We start from the raw sequence: 21,716 nt of genomic DNA, 5'->3' as shown, positions 1-21,716 counted from the left end.
TATTATAGCCATCTTCCTCAACAATTTCAAGAAACCACAAAAAAATTAAAATCCACACAATACACTCAATGTTAGAAGGAGACAGGCTGCAGACACTCACTTTGTAGGACACTTTCACGACTGTGGGTGCCCACTTGTCGAACTCATAAACCCAGTTAGAAAGAGTTCTGTCAATTAGGGATAGTGTGGCTGTCATTGAACAATCAAGCCATGTTTAATTTAAAAAAGGAAAATGCTTAGATTTATGGCAATAAGCTTACGAGAGGGGTACGATAATGAGGTAGGGTCCATTGAGTCGTTTATGCTCCATGAGGTACGTGATGAGGGCGATCGTCTGGATAGTTTTTCCCAGACCCATCTCATCAGCCAGAATCCCATTTAGGTTATTATTGTAGAGAGAAACCAGCCACTCGAGACCTTTAATCTGACAGAAAACATAGCAATGTGAAAAAGACCTCACCTTCATTTTTTGTGCGCTTAAATTACTGGATTGTACTTGTGTACCTGATACTGTTTGAGTTGTCCATTTATTAATAAACTGGACTGTTTCTCCACCTTCTCTGTGACAGCATGAGCCACAGAATAGTAAGACTGGAGGCCTCTAGCAAACGCTGCACCACTGTACTCATCATCCACATCCTGTTTAGCATTTCTAAAGGGGAAAATAATAGGGTTTTATCCCATTAAAGCACTAAGTAATTTAGAGGACCCTGTAATAACATACAGACTGTGAAACTCCACCCCTGTACTCACTCAATAATGTGTCTGACATCCACCTCTGACACGTCTTCGCTGTCAGGGTCTGTTATCTTCTTCTTGTCCTCCAGAGGAGTGGTCGATGGCTGAGGCTCTTCCTCTTCCTCCTGCCATAAAGCTGGTTAATGATTGGATGAGTAAATATGAATATAGCTTTCATTACGTATAATAACCCACCTCTTCCTCTTCCTCCTCTTCACTGTCTTCACTGTCTGAGCGGGGAGCCACTTCATAACTGCGCAAAATAAATACAAATTTAATTCATAAACAGCCCCTATATCTGACCATTTGTGTTCCTCATTCAATATTCATCATATTGCTCAAAGTCAGTGGACACCTCATTAATCATTGAGTTAGGTGTTTAAGCCACACACACTTCTAATAGGTGCACTAAATTCAGCTCATTGAAGCCCACTAAAGGTTCAAATTTTCCTTTTTATCATCGGAAGTATATCAGAGACACTGAAGCTAAGTTGTACTTGAGGTAAAGTTTGCTACCATTTGAGCATTGTTAAGCGTTTCAGCCTGTTTGCTTTAAATTGTTTGCTCAGTATGTTTAAACTGTATTCTAATGGTAATTCAGCAGCGTATTATTTATTTAACATGTGTCTACTTCATGTTTATGTTAGCTACCAGTGTATTTTTCCTTATTGCTTAATATTGAATGCTTGGGTACAGCCTATGTTTAGAAACACAACAATTAGCACACACTGCAGTCTGCATGGACCATGCTAAAATACTATTGGCATGTTAGCTAACACAAACAATGTAACATTTAATACTTTAATTTGCTAAGAACAGATGTATCAGTTTAACATCAGGCTTGGTCAATATCAGTCCTTCTGACAAAACACCACCATCAACAAAAGTGTGGCCATGCACCAATGCCAGTAGCAGATGTTTATCTGTTGTATTGCATCAATTTTAAGCTGACATTTAGCACATCTAAGTTTTACTGTTGTGCAATATGGCCTGTTGCACAAGCACTGATCTTTTTGTGGTGAAAGATGAGGGATAATGTTGGCATGCTGAAAGCGTGAGGGCAAAATAAGTAATGAAAAAAATGAATTAAAAAAATGTTGTTAAATTGTTATTTCAAAAAACAATATAAGCATTGGCCACAATAAGCATCTTTGCTATATAAAAAAGTAACAGAATGCACATGAAAAATTAAAGGTTTATCATAAAGCAAGTGAATTTAAGCAAACAAGTTAAGCAAACAACTGGGCCTTAAGAGCTGGTAAAAAAAACAACAACAAAAAAAAAAAACCTTTAACATTGTGGATTAATTTCTCCTCCATGGGCCATGAACTTCACTTGTTATCATAATTCTTGTTTACCAAGGACAGAACAACAAGCACAGTTCTTTTGGTGGCCAAAATCTGAACTCACATGTTGGCCTACACAAGTCATTCTCACCCTGGGTTCATCTCCAACCAGGTCTCAAGCTGTCCAGCTTTAGGAGCATCTACTCCTGTCAGGATGTTCCCACTGTCAACATGAATCACCTTCACTGGCAAGTCGCTCATCTGACTTGTCTCGTCCAGAGGCTGCAGGTAAGGAAAGAAGTTATTGTCTGGAGCAGGCAAATTTCATTGAGCAAACTAAAATGAGCAAAAGTTTAAGGTATTTAAGTTGTCTTAACTCAAAATAAAGTTTCAGGCCAATATAAGTTCATGCTTTTGCACCATGTATGCTGTTTAAGTATTATGGTATTCATTTGTGTAGCACATCTGTGCCTGAAGCACTGCTCTGTTGAGACACAGCCTACCTCATGTTGCAGCATCATAATAGGGGTGTCCAAACTTTTTCCACTGATGTCCATATATTAAAATACAGAAGAATGGTGAGGCCACTTTCATATACTGCCCCTTTAGGATATTAAAGTTATAAACCAGTCTAATGTAGATTATTCTTTGTGACTGACAAGGCAAACAACCAATCAATTTAAGGATTATGGGGAGGCCAGTCAGATTTCAGAGGGACCTGGTTGGCCCTGGCTATGCACCTGGAACACTATTGCTGCTGCTATTCAGTGGGCCAATTACTTAGGGAATTAAAAATCAAGATAACATTATTACTTTGGTTGCCAATATGTTGACCATTTACAGTGTTGTCTGAGTGTAGTCACAAATTAATAAAAATATCAATAAATTCCTCTTGTCAAAATGTATGTTTACAGAATTAGCACAGTAGCACTGCCTTGTACTGTAACGAAGAAGTACAATACAGTCAAGCAAAAGCTCCATGTTCTAATTTCATTTTATTTTCAAAATTTGCTGCAGGCCAATCAAAAGTGGGCTGTAGGCCGCATTTTGGCCTTGGGCCATAGTTTGGACACCCCTGTAATAAGGGGCACATACAGAAAATCTGACATTGAATCTAATACTTAACCTTTTGAAAGGCCCTCTCAACATAAGACCCCATTGCATCTTCAATTTCTAACCAGTTACACTGATGACAGTTATGTGCACTTTTTAAGCAGATTGTAAACACAGTCAGATAAATGCAAACAGTATTTGTTATACTGGGTATCCACTGATTTCACATGCATACCCTCTATACTCATACAAAAACAAAGCTTTTTTTAAGATGCTAGCAGTGCTAACATTTACAGAAAGTGTGATAGTATCAAACTAGGCAAAAGCTTCAATGCAAAGCTGCTTTTATTTACAAAATCCTGTAAAATGTTAAAAAGCTTCAGCTTCAGCTCCAATGCCTTCTCCCTTAACCACTTCTCAGAAAACTTGCATTTAGCAATCTTTCAAGCAGACATCACTAGATATAGACATAATTTACTTGCAAGTGAGGGATACAGCAGAGCTTTAAGGATGAACTGATAGCTCAGCAGGCCAGATCATAAATAAACGTGCAGACAGACAACAGATCTGGTGGAGTTCTTCAACATCTCACTTGTGCTTTATTAAATGTTAAAACAAGTGCAGAAAAACTAGCCTATAACCTATTTTGACAAAAAAAAAAACTAAACAAAACTGAAAATAGAAAAATGTAAGACCCTATGGTCTTGCATTAAGATGTTTTAATACTTCTTAAAAGCCTTACGTTTTGTTAAATTTATTTATCAACTTTTACTATTTTTCAAGACCCTGCAGACACCCAGTTATAACAGAAGGTTTCCATATAAACATGGAAAACATCAAAACATAGAACTCAGCATACTTTCAGCTCAAATGTATGTTGTACTATAAAACATAGGAACAGTTTTAACTATCTCGCTTAACTGGTATAATTATATTTATCTATATAGTGTTTTTATCAAGATGACATATTTTAGTATCTCTTCCCATTGCTGTATCTGCTATCTGCTTACCTCTCCGTCTGGACCCATAGCAGGCGTCTGACCCTCTGCATTCTCCAACTGCAAGACAACAACAAAATGACTGATCCGAGTACAGAGCACATTGAAAAGTCATTTATTACCTGAAAAAGACTGCAATAGTGTCATAACTAAACTCTTCTTTCATTATGCCTTTTTAAACTGCATATTGGTGTTGCAGTGTGTGAAGGACAGGAGAGGCTGGCACAGACGGGAGGGCCACATACACACACAGTCATGTACACTCTTACACATACAGCACTCTGTCTAAGACCATGTCTTGTTGCACAGAGTGAAAAGCACATTTCTCCCCTATCACACTTCTGTGACACACATTTTGAAGGCCAAACAACATACATGCCTCCCTGGTGCACCTTAACATAAGAAAGTGGATATTCTAGACCTGCTTTTCTTGTAACATCTTAAGATAACATTTTGATTTGGTCACAAGTCACTGATAAGAAGCTTTAAGATAATGGGGGTGATAACTGTTATTCCATTTTCTATTTTTCCATACCTTCTTCTTTTTCTTCTTCTTCTTCTTTTTCTCTTTGAGGGCCTGTGCAGCTTTGTGAGCTCTGACCAGCTCGGTGAGGTTGGCAACATACTCATCAGTTTGCTGCAGCAGGTACGCCAGACGCTTATCCTTCTTCTGGTCAATCAGTTTTCTGTAGCCCTCCTCATCCTCAGCCTGGGAGGACACAAACATACACCGTGTGTTTTAAGAAAGCCTGTGTGTTACATGCATGTTTGTGTGATTATGTTTTCTTGTTACCATAAGCCTCCTCATCCTCTCCTTCTCAATACGTTCATTCTCTTTCTTCTGCTCACGCTCAGTGTTGGCATGGTAGGTGGCCACGGCTTTGGTCAGTTTCTGCATTTTGCCGGTGATAGAGCGGTGATACTCTTTGAAGTCTTTGGCGTGCTGTAGGATGCTGTTGAGGTACTCCTTAAATAAAAGAGCAGGTTTGGATGAAGGACTGAGAAGAGAAAGCACAAGACACATTTATTCACAGGTAAATGAGTCTTCTACCTGATGTTTCTGCCTGCGTTTTCTCTCTTGCTCAATCTTCTGTTGCTTCTCCAGTTTCTCTGTGATGCGGGCTTCACGCAGAGATTGACGCTTGCTCCGCTTGTAGGCCTTGGCATCAAGGGCGGTCTCTAGAGCTGTGTCACGACGCATACACACCACAACCTCTTGCCGCAGCTAGCGATGGTCATGCCAGAGACAAGTACAGGAATCAATTATTTACATGACTACTTAAAAAACATGCAAAACAAGATAATTAAAGATGAAGGTTGAAATGAGAAGTTTAATCATCTCAAACCTGTCTCTGGAAGTTAAGTAGGCGCAGGGCTTTAAGCTCTATTGTAGCTTTGGTACGTAAATCTCCTGCCAGAGAGCCCGGCAGGTTCTCTAGTTCAGCAATACGATGAGTGATACGTGCCTGTAACCTGAGCGAGCAAGGACAGGGCATAAATCTATACTGCATGTACATAAGTCACAAATAGATTTTTTTATAAAGACATGAAAATCTGTCATATTGTGTTAAACTAAATTGAATAGTTGCATGTGCTTTTTGTTCCTTTTTTCGAAAGACTTTTGGTTTTTATGAAGAAAAATCTAATATTTTTTATATAAGACAATAATAAAGCAGTCATACCTGTACTCCCTCTCCTGTAGAATCTCCACAGGGTCGAGGCCACAGGGCTTCTGGATAGGGGTTATACGGTTCTGCTTGGCGTGGTAAGGCATCATGGGAGTAGGCTGCGCTGGCTGGCCAGGGGACTGGGTCTGTGGAGGCATTACTGGGGAGGCAGCGGGGGGAACTGATGGAGGGGCAGGGGAAGGTCGGCCTGTAGGCTGAGGGGGGATCAGCTTTTGGGGTGCGTTGGAGGGGGCTGCTGCATTCACCATGGGACCTGGAGAGACAGGAAACAAAGGCATCATATTGCTGCTGCTGATGGCAAAAGACATCGACTTTTCCAAAACTGACATTTTGACTTTCATAGGGGTGTTGAAGAGGACATAACAGTGGGCAGTATGCAAAACAACAGGGTGGAAACAGAAATAATCACCTGATGATTGTCTTTATTTTAGTGTTTTTAAGATTGATGTCCATACTATAAAAAAAAGACTCCTATTTGTAATTCATTTTTTTCTGGAAATCATCAATGCAACATTTAAACAACAGTAGATGAGTAGCTGATGTGCATTTTAGTACCAGTCTCTGAGGCCAAACAATGCATTTCTTTAGCTACACTGCAATCCCCTCAGTACAGCTACGAGCTATGTTCTTATCTAGTTTATGGGTTAGAATTTATATGTTCACCTGTCACTCTGCCTCTCCTCCCCTACTTTAGAGCAGGGAATCTAAAACTGTGTCTCTACCAAGTGGCCTGGCTTAGTTCATTTTGGTGGACAATTATCTGGTTATCCACTGTCAAAAGTTGGGAAAATAACTAACTAATACTATTTTAATCTTGGTACCCTTTTGTCAGGATAAGAGAAATACCTATTCAACGCTTACGAGTGGAGCTAGAATAACTGCAGTTTGTTGACCAGTTGAGGGAGTCTTCATTTCCTATGCAGCACTGGTACTACTGGACAAACACAAAAATCACCATGTTTTTGTATTGAGCTGAACAGCTCTGCCATTTTGTTGATGTTTAACTAGATACAAGACAGCCAAAATGTCACCAAATTGGAGGGCTCTTAATAATGAGCTGAGCCAAAGAATCCAGATCCCTAAAAAGAGGCCGAATTCCCATTGCTAAGAACAAAGCTAGAATGAAATTGGCTGTGGAACAGCAAGCAAGATCAGAGTTTACTGTACCAAACCATATAAAAATGTACTGAACCAAACCAGAACATTTGATGGGAAAGCACCATTAGAAACACTTGCTCAAAGGATGACAGGTTTCACAGTCTTACCTTCTGGCCAGGATTTGGGAGGTCCATTTGGGTTTGGTCCCTGCATACCAGCTGGAGTTCCTGATGGGCCAGGTGGGGGCATGTTGGGACCGATCATTCCTGAACCAGTAAGTAAGAGAAGTTAATCAGATGGAGGATACAACTCTTAATCAAGAAATTGTCCATGAATGCTTACCATGAGCTCGACTGTAGCCTGAGCCCATTGGCCCAGGACCAGGTCCGGGTCCTCCTGGTCCACCACCTGGCCCGCCTCCAGCTCCAGGACCCAGGCTTGGCATTGGCTGCTGCTGCATCCCAGGCATCGGCCTCTTCCCCTGGACAGCCATCTGGAGGTGGTCCGGCAGGGGCTGACCCCGGGCCAGCATCTTATAAGCCATGATCTGAGCTCTAAGTTGATGAAGCTGGTTCTGGTTAAAGGGAGTAGGGCCACCAGGTCCTCCTGGACCAGTAGGACCACCAGATTCAAGGCTGGGAACACTGGAGCCAAGACTGGGTCCAGGACTTGGGCCAGGGCCTGAGCTCCCTGGAGGGCCTGGGCGGTTATTGGGTCCCATAGGGTGTTGATCTCCACTGGGGACGTCTAAAGGTGCAGAGGCAGAGGCAGAGCCGGGACCACCAGAGGAGGAGGAAGAGGAGGAGGAGGGCATGAGAGGCCCAGAGGGAGGGCCATTGGAAGGGACAGGGCTGGAATGATCAGAGCCACCTAAAGGAGAGTGGTAACCTGACGAAGCATACAGGAAAGACATAGTGCTCAGACTCTTAATCTGACTGTCTAGCTGTATATCAGTTTGTAAAAGCTACATGCTAAGGGTATAAAACAATGTTGCTAACTGACTTTTAGCACTGCTTTGTCTGGGACAGATTAAGCTATAATAATGTTGAGTGTTTCAATGTCAGATGAAACACTTAACAAAGTTTAGAAACAATTTCTCTTAGTTGACCTCACAAGTTCTGACAGCAGAGACACGCCCCGTAAACCAGCCTGACCTCATGATCACACCATAACAGATGTGTCACACTTAGGAGAAGTTGTCTTACACAATCCTGGAAAGGATGAAATTGCTTTATTTAAATCCTTGAGGCATGGTTACCTTGTGAGTGTTGGTCTAGAGGACTGGGTGGGGGGCCCATGCCACTGTGCCCGCCCTGTCTCATAGTCAGTCCCTTCATCTGACTGAAGCGGCTCTCCTCACTCATGCTCTTCTCGTGCATGCTCTCCATGGGCTATGAGGGAAATCAAACAGAGATTAAATCTGTCTATGTGGAAAAATTTTTAAGAAGTTGCAGATTTGGACAAAAAAATCACATTTTGGCCTAAAGGGCACTATTATCACAGGAAATGTAAAATAATCACAGTGGCAGTATTAACATGAGATCATGCCAAATGGCTGTTTATGAATGTGTGTAGTTTTGCTTCAAGGTTTCTGCCTGTAAAAAGTTTTTTTTAATTATCTCTATTAAAAAGTGGTAGATCAATGTTGGATCCCTTTACAAGATATCAGAAAGTATGAAAAAGACTAGATCTGCTCTATATGTAAAATGTCATAAAACAACTTGCTTATACATATAAGTTGTGAATGAATAACAATGAACTGTAAAAAATGATTCATATGTGCTTGCTTATGTGTTATGACACATATAAAATGGAAACTACAAAGGAAAAGCAGAGCTGTATTGGAATATTGCTCATTAGTCAATAATTTAGGCTAGATAAAGAATAAAATAATGTTAACAGTGGAAGTTTATTTGTAATGGAAATTTGACAGGTCGATCTCCTGTTTTTAAGTTTCAATGCTGAATTAACTTACATATTTCCGCACAGCAAAGTCCACAGCTCATGCTCTTTACATGTAAATAATGTTTAAACTCAATAATCTGCCAAATAGCACTAGATGCATTGAAAAGGAATTTATGTAAAAAGGACTTTTGATACTCAATCTCTTCTTCCTAGAGGATTTAAAGTAACAGAATGGATGTGTCTTGGTGTGATGTAGAGCATTTGCATGTTCTTACTTTGTGTAGAGGGTGCATGCTGTCCTGGCCATACCCAGAGGGTCCAGGCTGTGGGTGTCCAGAGGAGGGAGGGCCAGGACTGGGGCCCATCATACTATGAGATGAGCCTGGAGAGGGCCCAGGGCTAGGGCCAAGCATGGCGCCAGGGGACGGACCCGGACCAGGGGATGGACCTGGACGCGGGGTGCCTCCCATGGGAGGATCTGGCGTGGACATCACCCTGGATCTCCAGCTCCTGGCTGAGCAGCAGGGACCTGATGGAGAGGGGAGAAATGATGGAGAGAAAGTAGGTGGATGTGACAGAGGAAGAAATGTCAACTAAAGTCAGACATCAGGAACTTCATTATGCAAACATAAACGCTGATAGATTCATTTAGAAGACCAGCTTTAAAGAGAAAATTATCTTTAAATTTAAACTGTACAGCTGTCCTCAACTTTAAAATTTTATAAATTAATGTGTTCCCATAGTCTTGCATGATATAAATTTTGTCCAACGCCCCCTGATGAGGACTCCTCGTGCTGCACCAAATCATCGTTAGGTGTATGCAGTAATATCTGCAGGGTCTAGCACTGCACTTGAACAGAGCAAGGGGAAATACAGCAAATTCTGCACGAGCCCATGCTACTGAGAATTTCCTCTGTCAGACCATGAAAGGGTGTCTCGTAAAACATAAAAAGGGGGAATGGCGGACTGTGCTTGTGAGACTGACCTACCCGCATCAACAGAACAGGCGGTTCTGCGTGGATTTCTCCCCTCCCGAATTTATATTTGAGGGAGATTAAAGAATACGCAGCAGTTGTCGCAATTAGTCTACTCACCCTCTTTGAAATCTGCCTTCAAGCGTTGATTTGTTTCACCGACGTGGCTCGAGCGCCCCCTCCACCGCTTCTATGACCGAATGTCTAGTCACGGCTGACCGGCAGCGCGCATGCGTGAGCGGCTCGAGTCACACTGTACATAAAATATTATCCGTACGATTGTGAAGTGTTTTAAAATGATCCGTGATATGACAGTTTTATTATAAACCTGAAGAAATATCTAAATACGAGATCATCGAGTTGAATAGGGCGTTCCATCTCCTATAGTTAAATGACAATATGCTTAAATATCGCATATTCAAACTCATTAGATCATCCCCGCCCTATTTTTACAGGTATATTTAAAGTGTTACATCAAAGTGATTAGGGGCATGGTATAAATTTCAAGATATCACAAAAAGAACCCTAGAACTGACTTTTAAGCTTCCGACTTTAGTGGGAATATTTCATTGTAAAAAAAAAAAAAAAAAAAAAAGATTGTACGCGTGTAGCCTGCTTTGTATTTAGCTTGTAGGTCAGCCAATCACTGCCAATCTGCCAGGAGAAAGTTAGGGGCTTGGCAACATAAGCAGGCTATTTTGTATCATAAAGTCTCTTTATTTCTTACCACTGAACTGTTGTTGATTTCTTTCACTTTCAACCGCTTTTATAAAGACCTGTATTTTATTTATTTATTTAAATTATGTACTATTATTAAATCGAACTATCTAAGAATTAAGGTAATAATTGTTTTAACTTTTTCCATCATTTTGTTTCAATTTAGTTTTTACTTTTTGTTGTTAATTTCAGTTTTTATTTTTCAAACAATTTTCAAATTGAGTTTTTTAGTTTTAGTATTAATTTTATTTTATGTATTTATTTTCCAGCAAAATGGGATTCTTGTCAGGGGCAAGACCCATAAAGGTCAGAATAAGTAAACATCATACAATTTTTAAAATACAAACAGGCTACTCTTCACTTCCCATTTTATTTGTTCAAATTTGACATGTGACAGCTCAAGACTAAATTCAACCATTGTGTGAAGTCTTGACCAATCAAATCAGGCCATTCTAAACTCTCCATGCTTAATGTAAATATCAGTCAGTATGCTGCTGTAAACTAAAACTAAGATTTTGTCCCTGGTTTTATTTCACTTTAGTAAGTTTCATAAGCACAGGCTCAAGTTTGAGTGAGATTGTTTTTTGTAAAGCTTTTCATTTAGTTTCAGTCAACTAAAATGTTTTTCAGATTTTAGTTTTCATCATTTAATCAGTTTTATAACTAAAATAACCTTGCTAAGGGTTTAAGATGTCAACACAGAGCTAAACATATTTTTGATCTCTTTAAACTATTTGGAACGTCTGTTCCCACTTAATATCTTAATATTACTCACTAATGATGACTGCTGGCTTGCTATTGTATTAAGGAGAAAGGGAAATAGTACTGACCAATGGGTGGCATTGAAGTTCAAATACAGCCTTTTAAAAATTTGCATCCTTCCATTGGACAGAAGTGAACAAAGGCAGGATTGTGTTCATTGTTATGATATTTATATGTAGCATGACCTGTAAAACAAACTGATGTTAAAGATGCTCACTACTTACCATAACTTTCTGATCACCAACACTGTACAAGCAAATACAGGGAGTATTTAAAGATCAACACACAAGTAAGATATGATTCCAGTGCTGTGAAGTTTAATCAGGACAACAAACAGTAGTAGTGCAACTTGCAGTAGTAGCTTTCATGTAAAAAAGGGACAAAAAACACGAATGACATTGCAACAGAGGCATAAAGATGCAGGTAAAAACACCATTTAGCTTTAGCCGGCCCTAACATCTGAACAATTTGCCAAGAAAACTTTGAACCTCACCCTAAGGACCAAGAGGGTTTGAGATTTAACATTGCAAATACTCAGATTTCTTAATAACCCATCTTAATCTGATGAGTGACTTTTTATCAACATACACATTCATTCTTTTTCAATTGAAGGGATTATTTCTCTTAGCTCTAAACATTGCAACTCAAATAGCCCTTTATGAGAACTGTAACAGCAGTTGCTGGGAACATGGTTACATTTAATGATCAATTAAGGAGAGCCAAAGCATGTGGGAGATTAAGACTCCAGTCAGCTGTGTGAAATTTGAGCCAGAGTGCAACATAAGAATGAATTTACATCTGTTCAAGATTAAACTTGGAAGAATTTAAAACCTCTTTGAAAGACTTCTAAACACCAAAAATACTTAATAAAGTCTAAACAAATTAACTACAGCACACTAACTCACTCATACACACTTTCATCAATCTGATAAATACACATGAAGAATGGAAAATAAACAAGAAATTTACAGCAGGTGGTCTATAATACAAGTCAAGAACAATATCAGGCAACCCCTCCCCAACCAAACCAATGAGCTAATTAAATATCTCGAAGACAACATTATGTATCACCTTCAGTGCATCTAGTTTCCTCCTGGACAGAAACACAGTAATAAGAGTGTAATCAGACTACTGTATAGAGCTTAACTTTACCCAGACAGGCTCAACTTTGAGGCTTTTCTGGGCCCTGATCAAGTGAATCAACATTTTTTCCATTATTCATTTCGAAATGTTACCTTTGCACAGTAAAATAACGCTCCAGCCAGTATCCACTAATGCTCGTTAGCTTATTTTATCCTTCACCACTCAAAGGTGATGACAGAAGCCACAGTTTTTATTTCCATTGAAGGCGATAAAGCACAAAGGCGTCACCTTACAGCAGCACCTCAACAGAAGTCCTTCCCTTTGAAGGAAAAGAAATGTCCTCTCCTGCCCTCTATAGGTGAGAGCTGAGAGAGCATCCTTACAGAAAGACAAACTCATCACTGTTTCTTCTGTTGGTACTCCTGCTGCCCTGTTTACCCCCTGGGGGCAGGATGTGGGCTGCAGGTCCACTGTGATTACTGCTGTGGCCTTCAAGTCCATAATCCTGACCCTGGCCCTCAACGAACGTGAAGATGGGATACTTCTCCTTTGATGAAGACAGGGCCTGATAATAAAAAAACAAAACCTGGTCAGGAGAAATGGTCCTAGAACATGACAAATATTATGACGACTATTTTATTTTTAATTGATCACTTTTACATTTAGTTAACACCACAAAATATCTTGATTTGTTTACAACACAAAGTAAATCAACTTACATAATTCAAGTAACAAAATAAGCATATGTATACAGCAAGATGGGAATTCAGAATTCCCATCTTTAAGCCTTACATAAAACTATCATCCTTGTTTCATTCTTTTTACACAGAGATTGTGTAGTGAGGTGACGTTGTGTTTGTACATTGCGTTTTATGAAATCTTTCTTTGTATGCATGGGGGAGGGCCATTTTCTTTACATCCTGCATTGACTTCATCCTTTGAGTTAAATCTGGCTGACCTTTGATAAACAGAATCACGATGCAAAGTTCAGCTGGTTCAGCCAACCTCTCATTCAACTCATTGAGAAATCACAGTTTATGATCCTGCTTCAGAACAGCAGAGTGGAATAAAATGAGCAGCATAAAAGGAAGGATACAACCTTACTGCATTTAGAAAAAGAAAAGAACATAAGAAAAGCACTACTAACTAGTGCTGGGCAAACAATCCATTTCAATTACCATAATAGCACTGTTTGGACCCTTTTTTTCCTACTGTTTATACCAAAGACCTGAAAATCAGCAAGAAATTGGAACCGCATCCACAGTCCTTGCTTATTTAAATGAAATTGCATAGCCTTTCTATGAGGCTTCAGCAGACAGAGACAATTCAAAAGATGGGTATCCAAGTTCTGATGTCTTGTACAAAATTGTCTTTGCTGGTCCTTTGTGGAAAAACATCAGTTAATGAGCTGAGACTGTGGAACAGCCAATAGGCCAAAAAAGGCTTGCCTGAAAATGAATGTTACTGTGGATTGGACTGATTAACATTTATGCATTTTTCATCAGAAGAAACCCCAGACTTTGTTATTATCTCTTACTATAGAAAATACATGCTCTATGCTGTTATTAAATGCTATCAGAAAAATTTTACTGGAGGAAGTGTAAAAAAAAAAAAAAAACATACCACACTGACAGCAGAACAGAGGGACTCAAAGTCCTTCTTGTTCTTGGCATAAAAACCAATGGTACAGCTGGGATCCATGCGATTGAAGGGCATCTTTTTTGGAGAGCTACAGTGGAAAGACTGTGAGACAATGACAGAAAAAAGCAGACCAAACTGTTGAGATCAATACAAGTTCATGACAGGACATGTTTGCCCCTGAGATAGGACTAAAAAAAACAACAAATAAAAAACTTGAGTAAGAGACGTAACAAACATCGAACTAACCTCCAGTGAGAAATTGGTTTGCGAGATATCAACCACAGGCTGGCAGTAGTGAGGGTCCAGATACAGCAGCTGCTCATCTGGAAGACAGGAAAGTGGAGCCAGTAATAACCAAAGAGTATTATGTATAATCACGCTAAAGACAAGAAACTGAAATGGGTTAGTCATATGTTTGCTGTCAATATTTTCTGCAATCCAGTGACCAGATCAGAAACTGTCATGTTTGTTTTAGTTGTAGTTTGCAGAACTTTGTATCTTCCTCATGTCTCAAATCGCTGGATGCTGCTGGCATAAAAAAAGAAAAAAAAAAAATCTTCCACTATTTCAAAAGTTATTCTACAAGACCCAGTCTGTTTATTTTTCTGAAGTCTGTTTATTTTTCTGAAACAGCTTTAGTCTCCTGAATCAGCTTTATTGACTACAGAATTTAAAGTTTCAACAAGGAGATATGACAAATAACCGAGGTGTAACTATTGGTTCATGGGGTCAAAGCCCATCACAAGCAGTGGCTGTTTTGTTTTTTCCTCCAAAGAAAATATTGTTTCTTCTTCACATTATGAAACAGGCCTGTGGTGTATGAAAGTGAGCAAATACGTGAATGAGACTGACCTGTTAAAAGGCTTTGTCACTTTGATCACTGTGCTATAAGGTAATATTTGTATATTTAAGATATTTGAGATGCACTAGAAATGCTGATATTTACAAATCCATTTTAGCTGATACCGATATCTAAATGTAGTTCAGACATAAAACTTTAGGCTTTAGAAAACACTTAAAAGTTTAAGGATGAACAAAGAAAACAACTTCAACTAACATATGTGTTTTAGTCCTGCATAAAACCCCAACTTATTTGTGAATACAGCTGACATTTACAGCTGATATAGGCTGACATTTTCAGTTGACATATTGGTTGTAAATATCTATAATTTTTCACATCTGCCGATACTGATAACTAACTTTTTAACCCTCCAAACCCTGTGGGATTGCAGATTCTAGTGCATGCGTTGTTTACAACATCGCAGGAACCATAAGACAGATGTCTATGGAGTGAAATGTGATCTGAAGTGTTCCTTTGTGTACCTTTTAGCCTATCTACAGAGGGCTCCTGGTGTTTATATCACTTTTAGAAAATTTATAAACCAGGTGCAGTGTTTATTCAATGCTTTGATACTACAAACCCACACTGCTAAGCCCATGAAATTATGACTAGTTATTACATTTTCTGTGAGGAAAACATCAGTGGTAATGTCTTTCCATTTTGACACTGGAAGTAAAACGCAACATCCTGTTAGCCTGTCTGCCAATTATGATGCTCCAATTTCTTCTTCTATTGTTTTCTCCGCAGTAGTGACCAATCAGGGCCAGCCAACGGAATCCAAAACTTTATTCTATGCTATTGCTAGCCAGCCCACTGTAGCCGGGACCAGCCAGGTTTCGAGCAGATATTCCAGAGGGAAAGCAAGGCATCCAGTAGCTGCTTACAAACACAAGACTTTCTCCTACATTCAAGCTTTCACTTAGAGTTAGTACATTACTACATGCAAATGTGCATGTGAGATGTATTCCTGACACTAGAGAAGTCAGCGGGCATAGTGTGCTGGGCTTGCACTCAGAATCAGCTATATTGGCTGACTCTGTTTAGCTTTCCTCTCAACGTACAAGAATGCCACATTACATACAACAATACATACATTTGCCAAGTATCACAACTGCGATTTAGATATGTACAAGCTTTGGTTGGTATTATTTCTAGTCATATTTAGTGCCTTTTCTGTGTGAGTTTTATCAACTTATCATAGTTAGGTTTGATTTCAGTTTTGGTTGTACCATAATGAAACAAATAGGAGCAGTAACATCAGAGGGAGTCAGTCATCAGCACATTGTGTTCTGTTCAGGCATGTTAAGTCTTGAAACACAGACACATTTTCTGTCTGAGGCAGATTTTAATTAAATAATGCTACAGCTTTGTCTCAGCTCTTGCATCTTGTCTTTAGAGAATACTTATTCTTTCTTTAATTGAGGACGATGCTATTTATTTACTTTCAAAGAGAAAGAGGTGGCTGTTGTTACCTTGGAAGCCCATGAAGTAAAGTGAGTGTTTTGGCTTGCCTCCGATGATTCCAATACAACACTCCAGCTTTAGGATGTTCTGCAGATGACAGCAGATGTTCTCAGTACAAGTTTAGAGGAATTAAAGTTGAGAAGCAAATTTTTTGATAGCATTAATCTCAGACCTTCACACATTCAATATAGGACGGATTGAGGGCTTCCCCTCCCAGTCGTACAGGCACGAGTATGATGACAGACTTCCAGGTTTGGTTGGAAGAATCAGGGGGAGCCTGGTTCAGTGATAGGTCACACAGACGCACCACGTCCTCTTTGTACACTGCAGAGACAAAACACTTTAAAACACATGCATGACTTCTTAAGGCAAAGATTGAAAATGGTTTATATTTTAAAGCAAAGCAGCAAACACTTTGACACAAAGTGTCAAGTATCAAAAGAAGAGATCACCAGCTTTTGCATGCATTAGTCTGTAGTCTCACCAGTACAATCCTGAGCCACATATACTGCCAGGTTATGGACTACAGATGTTTTGGCCACTGCTTTCCTGAAATATATGCATATAAAGTTTCATGTGTTAATAGCCATAAAGAAAACAGAAATGCCCTGATTGCAAACTTAAACTCTCCTCCAGTACCCTTACCGTAGGATGTGAGCCACTATAGAGGGTCCGTACCAGTCACCAGCCTTCTTTCCTGAACTTTTGCCGATTTCCACCAGCTGGTGAACCCCAAAAGGTGCAGGAGGCTGATCCCCAAACCATGTGATCAGTCTGCGGTGGATGGGCTCTGCCTGTTTGTCCTTCACATACTCAGGTCTCTTCCTCTGGCTGCATCTGGGTGCCTGATCATTGGACATGGACTTTTCAGGAGTATTGGGCCCTCGTGGAGAGCCAAAAGAGGGGATGGGAACCCCTCCTGCTCGGGCTGGGGAACGCGGTCTGAACAACTCAAAGTCCACATCGGTTAGCTGCTGAGCATCAGGCCAAACCCAGTCTACAAAATACAGAGAGGGTTACAGCCTTTAGCTTTAAACAATCAGAGAGCAGACAAATTTTGATGACAAATTAAAATAAAAAAAGACAAGTTCAGATAGAGCAGAAGAACAGAGCAGCAGGATAAAGAGAAAATGTCTGAAGTTAGAAATACAAAAGTATACATACAACCATAACATGACCTAATAATTATTTCAGCAGACTGACATAACTTAAATTATCCCTCTTGGCTGTTGCTAGTTTTTAAATATTCAGCTCTAAAATAGTACTTTGCAACCCTCAAAACTCTTTTTTTAAGTGAAGTTATGCCCCCATAAGTACTTAGAAATTCTTAGAACCAGGAAGCAAGTGGACTAGTAAAGCATTTAATAGAGTGTCACTAGTTAATCCATCACAGATGACACTGTGACACCGATTCTGTGACTGAAAGGTGACACGTAAATTAAATCCTTTGTCTGAGATTTTTTTTTTTTTTGTTCTGGATTTTCTTTACAACTATTACCTTTTAAATAAGTATTTCATGATTATTTTAAATTTGGTTGGCTGGTTGCTTTTATTTTATTTTATTTTTTTAAGTGACCTGTTCACAGCCCTTGAAGGACTTCAAAGAACCCAACAGTGGCCCCGGCTCACACACTGGGAAGCACTGTATAGGATTTGCAGTCTGCAATATATGCTGTATGTCTAACAGACCAACCTCTGGGCATCAAATGGACCAGGAGTCCCTGTGCCAGCAGCATCTGCCCACTGCGCAGCATACAGCCCCAGCCGCAGTCTGTGGTCCACGTGGAGCCCTCCAGCTGTGGAAACTCCCTCCTGTATGTGAGCCAGATCCTGGACACGAAAGCCAAACTAAACCGCTCCACCTCATCTAAGAGAAGGACAGCAGGTTGAAGAAGAGTCAGAAAAAAATTACATGAAGAAGAAAAAGGTTTTTATGGTCTTTCACTGATGTAAGAGAAGAACTGAAACTTCTGTGTTTAACCGAAAAACACATCAGTGCAACACCTGCAATCTGTACTTCTCAGTTTAGGAAGAAACACGGCAGCATCCAACACAGGGGCTCTTCTCATTATTAAAAGGGGTAGCCTGAAGGTTTGAATAATTTGATTTCATTTTACCTTCACTGTTGAGTAGATAGGAGTGTCCCAAGACAGTGACAGGCGATATTTTGTTGAAGGAGGTCTTAGACTTTACAGTCCATCCTGCAGGAGGAGCAAGAAAAACGCAAAGAAAACAAAGAACTTTAAAGACAATGAAACATTTGCATGCATATAAAAATAGGCAAAACACAACCGCCCAGAAAAGAGCACATACCGTATTTGACGTTGTTCCACGCAGACATCAGCTTAGCTTTCAGTTTGTCCATCTCGTCGGGCTCTACGCTTGACTCTCGGCTCGGGTCTTGCGTCTGTGGCAGCCGGAGACCGAAGCTGCCCTGTCGCTCCAGGGGCTGCTGTCGCCGGCTCTCCACCAGATCATCCTGCATCACTCCCCCTACGTACTGCGCTGCACTCGGGGAAATCGAGTTCATGTCTCTGAGTCCTCAGAGCTTCACTCTGGTGATCCTCATTGCATTACAGAACTAGAAAGATAATTAGAGGATGAGGTGAATGATTGATATGAGTTTGCATTCTTCAAGCTCTGTGGCTGTTAACCTTAATAAACTGGATATTTTCTCACTACTGCTGGCTTTGAATTCTATATCTCTACATCACACTTAAAAATAAATACTTAATTTTCCCTCCAGTATCAAACATAAACTGCATGTATGTCCTTGAAATAAGATGAGACCCTTCTGAGATTTCCTCCTTTTCCTTCTATTTCTTCCTTATCTACATAAAGGTCTTGCATCCCGAGGTTAATATTTGCAGTCATGGTCTTAAGTAATCAACAGGCTGTAGTTTAGTGGCTCCTTGAAATAAATTATTACTGAAAGAGTGACAGAACAAGTGTAAGCCTGAGATTATAGATTAACTCAATGAAATTCTGCTTTCTTGGCTGAGTAAGTTTGAGAAGAAATGACCAAAGTGCTGATGCACAAGCTTACAACAACTGATTATCTTCAAGACTTGAGAAATGTTTGGACCCCCCCAAGAAATAAACTGACATTTAAACGGAGCCCACTGTGGCCACAGAATTTGGGACTGGGACTTTCAACTATCTTCTGTCATTGAAGTAGGACTGTCACAATACCAGAATTTTATATATCATTTGTCATAGGAAATCCATGTAGTTGCTTTAGAGCTTACAGGCTTTTTGATACTATCAGTCATTGAAGTAACAGAAACGACATTGTTTTGACAACCTTACCTCAAAGAGACCAAAGTATTAACACAAATTTTCTGCTAACATATCAGCTATTTTCCTCCTTGTAACTTCTTGTAACTGACTAACTTTGATTGAAAGCCTTTGAAAAGCTAGCTAATCCTTACAAGTAAGGATTATTAGTCAACAAGTTGTACATTCCCATGGCTATGGGTTTTTATACTAATGAAATCACATGTTTTATTGCACTGTTGAAGAAATTCTTAAAAAGTCAGCAAGAAAAATGAGGGGATTGCAAGCCAAAGGCAAGGTGCTCACTTCCTGAAAATGCAAAAAATAAATACGACACTCTAAGACTAAACTTGACTCATCGCTTGTTAACTGCTAATTTCACAATGCAGAAAACACAAAGGAAAGCCCAGATGACTCTTCCACCCTGCCCTGAAACTGACGAGTAGTAGTTTAATTAGGGAACAGAGGCTTGGTGTGTTGTTAGTGATAACAATGATGGGAACATTTCTGTGAAGTAGGAAAAAAAAGGCCCATCATGTGATTAGCATTTGACAACCAGCATGTCGGCCTTCTCAGCGTCTGTGAAAGTCATCTGATTATGGTGGCTGTCATCATTCATCATTGTAGATCAAGCTGTTCAACAACTAATGCAATTACTCACTGCAGGGCAGATACATATAGATCAGTCACGACACGAGACGCGGGTAATTTATTTTAGTCTAAAGTCCTACAAAATGTTCATCGGACTGCATAACAAACAGACGGGAGTAATTTCCATGTATTTGTCTTCAAATAAGATGTCAAAACAATAAAAACAACATATGATTTCTTTTGACACAAGATCAAAGTCTTGTAATCAAGTGACTACCGGTGTTTCGGTCCAAGTGTTAACTGGAGTCTCCGGCCATATGTGTCCATGGTAGTACTAGTTTAAACGGCTGCTAGCTTCATAATACGCTCATCAGATATGTTTAAAGTAAATAAAAAATTAAAATGCCAGCCGAAAGACATTTGTGGTTTCCATCGGCTGCGACGACGGCAGGTGCATTCGGCTGACAGTCATCAGATAACACGGTCACTAATCCAAGCGATACACCGCACCCGTACTCCTCCTTCAGGCAGAGCTAATCTGCATAAAACTACAAATATAAGATACGTACCTGCTGTCGAAGCCGGTTAAATTGGTCGATATCTTGTAGTAGGCTGAATCATTTCTGCGATTTCGTCTCTCCTCGGTAACCGCTGCAGTCTTCACGGATAAATTCAAAGAATTAGCGTGCTATTGCTAGCTAACTTTAGCATTTTAAAGAGCTATCCCCGGCGTTAGCTTTCTAGCATTTAAACAGCACTGACCTTTCCTCACAACTCATGTATCAGTGCGATAGGAGTTCCTTATTTCAACAAACTGGCTTATTTGTGCACACGGCTGTGGAAATAACGCTATGCATAGCACCAGCTGGCTGTTTTACGCCCCTGTCCAGACACCGCTTTAGCATCTCCCTGTGACAGCAGAGGGCATACACTTCCTGTTGTCCTTTCGTGACGCACGCCATTGGCTGAAGTGATCACTGTGAGAACGCTGATTGGTTAATACTCTAATAATGAAAATAAGCGGTGTACTATTGGCTACAAAGTTATGTAATCAGTAACTAAGGCTACAACTTTTTTTTTTTTAAGTTAATAAATAAACTCATATTTGTGTTTTGTGACGGACACTGGTACTACGTAAAGCGAATAGGTTAATAAATGCCCATTAAAACATAAACAAAAGTTTAGAATTACTTTACAATAACAGGTTCCAATAACAGCGGATTCATAAACACTCATTTGAAAAAATAAAATAAAGTCACCTGAAAGTCAAAAAAAAAAAAAAAAAATCACTGTCCCTGTAAACAACAAAACTGAGTATTCCATTATTATGGAAGAGGACAGGGGTCATGGAAAAAAAAAAAACATTTTTAAGCACATTCTTTTTAAACAATTCTAAGAAAGTCAGAATTGTGACTTTAAAGTCAGAAACAAGGAAGAAAATTCTGACTTTTTTTCAGACTTTTAAGTCACAATTCTGAAAAGAAAAAACGTCTCAATGTTTTTTTCCAGTGTCCCTAATAATCTTCTGTAAAGTTTAATAGTCAAAACTGCATTCTTTTCTTTTTTCTTCTTCTTCTGTGTGGAAATCCTGTTATTCATTT

General features: G+C 39.6%; 2 protein-coding genes across 6 annotated transcripts in view; both read right to left on the bottom strand.

Annotated features, from left to right (window-relative positions):
• Nucleotides 1–9,947, bottom strand: part of LOC121508200 (transcription activator BRG1) — a 28,107-nt gene extending 18,160 nt beyond the window's left edge. For all 5 annotated transcript variants that reach the window (XM_041784855.1, XM_041784856.1, XM_041784857.1 and 2 more), the window contains exons 1-17: nucleotides 9,861–9,947; nucleotides 9,042–9,295; nucleotides 8,120–8,252; nucleotides 7,204–7,749; nucleotides 7,029–7,127; nucleotides 5,758–6,016; nucleotides 5,422–5,548; nucleotides 5,127–5,300; nucleotides 4,869–5,042; nucleotides 4,611–4,784; nucleotides 4,088–4,135; nucleotides 2,176–2,306; nucleotides 934–991; nucleotides 754–863; nucleotides 505–652; nucleotides 261–424; nucleotides 101–167 (exon numbers count right to left, since the gene is read on the bottom strand). In XM_041784855.1, coding sequence (XP_041640789.1) covers nucleotides 101–167; nucleotides 261–424; nucleotides 505–652; nucleotides 754–863; nucleotides 934–991; nucleotides 2,176–2,306; nucleotides 4,088–4,135; nucleotides 4,611–4,784; nucleotides 4,869–5,042; nucleotides 5,127–5,300; nucleotides 5,422–5,548; nucleotides 5,758–6,016; nucleotides 7,029–7,127; nucleotides 7,204–7,749; nucleotides 8,120–8,252; nucleotides 9,042–9,257 — 2,628 coding nt within the window. In that variant the 5' untranslated portion in view covers nucleotides 9,258–9,295; nucleotides 9,861–9,947. The remainder of the gene's footprint in view (nucleotides 1–100; nucleotides 168–260; nucleotides 425–504; nucleotides 653–753; nucleotides 864–933; nucleotides 992–2,175; nucleotides 2,307–4,087; nucleotides 4,136–4,610; nucleotides 4,785–4,868; nucleotides 5,043–5,126; nucleotides 5,301–5,421; nucleotides 5,549–5,757; nucleotides 6,017–7,028; nucleotides 7,128–7,203; nucleotides 7,750–8,119; nucleotides 8,253–9,041; nucleotides 9,296–9,860) is intronic.
• Nucleotides 9,948–11,520: 1,573 nt separating this feature from the next.
• Nucleotides 11,521–21,035, bottom strand: atg4da (autophagy related 4D, cysteine peptidase a). Its single transcript, XM_041785761.1, has 12 exons — nucleotides 20,878–21,035; nucleotides 20,685–20,773; nucleotides 18,562–18,829; nucleotides 18,366–18,449; nucleotides 17,942–18,115; nucleotides 16,894–17,245; nucleotides 16,733–16,797; nucleotides 16,421–16,572; nucleotides 16,257–16,335; nucleotides 14,190–14,266; nucleotides 13,926–14,045; nucleotides 11,521–12,867 (listed from the first exon to the last, which is right to left on the bottom strand). The coding sequence occupies exons 3-12, from the start codon at nucleotides 18,776–18,778 to the stop codon at nucleotides 12,682–12,684; spliced, it is 1,506 nt and encodes a 501-aa protein (XP_041641695.1). The 5' UTR covers nucleotides 18,779–18,829; nucleotides 20,685–20,773; nucleotides 20,878–21,035; the 3' UTR covers nucleotides 11,521–12,681.
• Nucleotides 21,036–21,716: the final 681 nt, after the last annotated feature.

This window comes from Cheilinus undulatus, linkage group 4 (assembly GCF_018320785.1).
Source record: "Cheilinus undulatus linkage group 4, ASM1832078v1, whole genome shotgun sequence".
In the NCBI taxonomy this organism is placed as follows: Eukaryota; Metazoa; Chordata; class Actinopteri; order Labriformes; family Labridae; genus Cheilinus; species Cheilinus undulatus.
The sequence above is the reverse complement of the archived record's forward strand: the minus strand, read 5'-3'. Positions and strand labels throughout refer to the sequence as shown.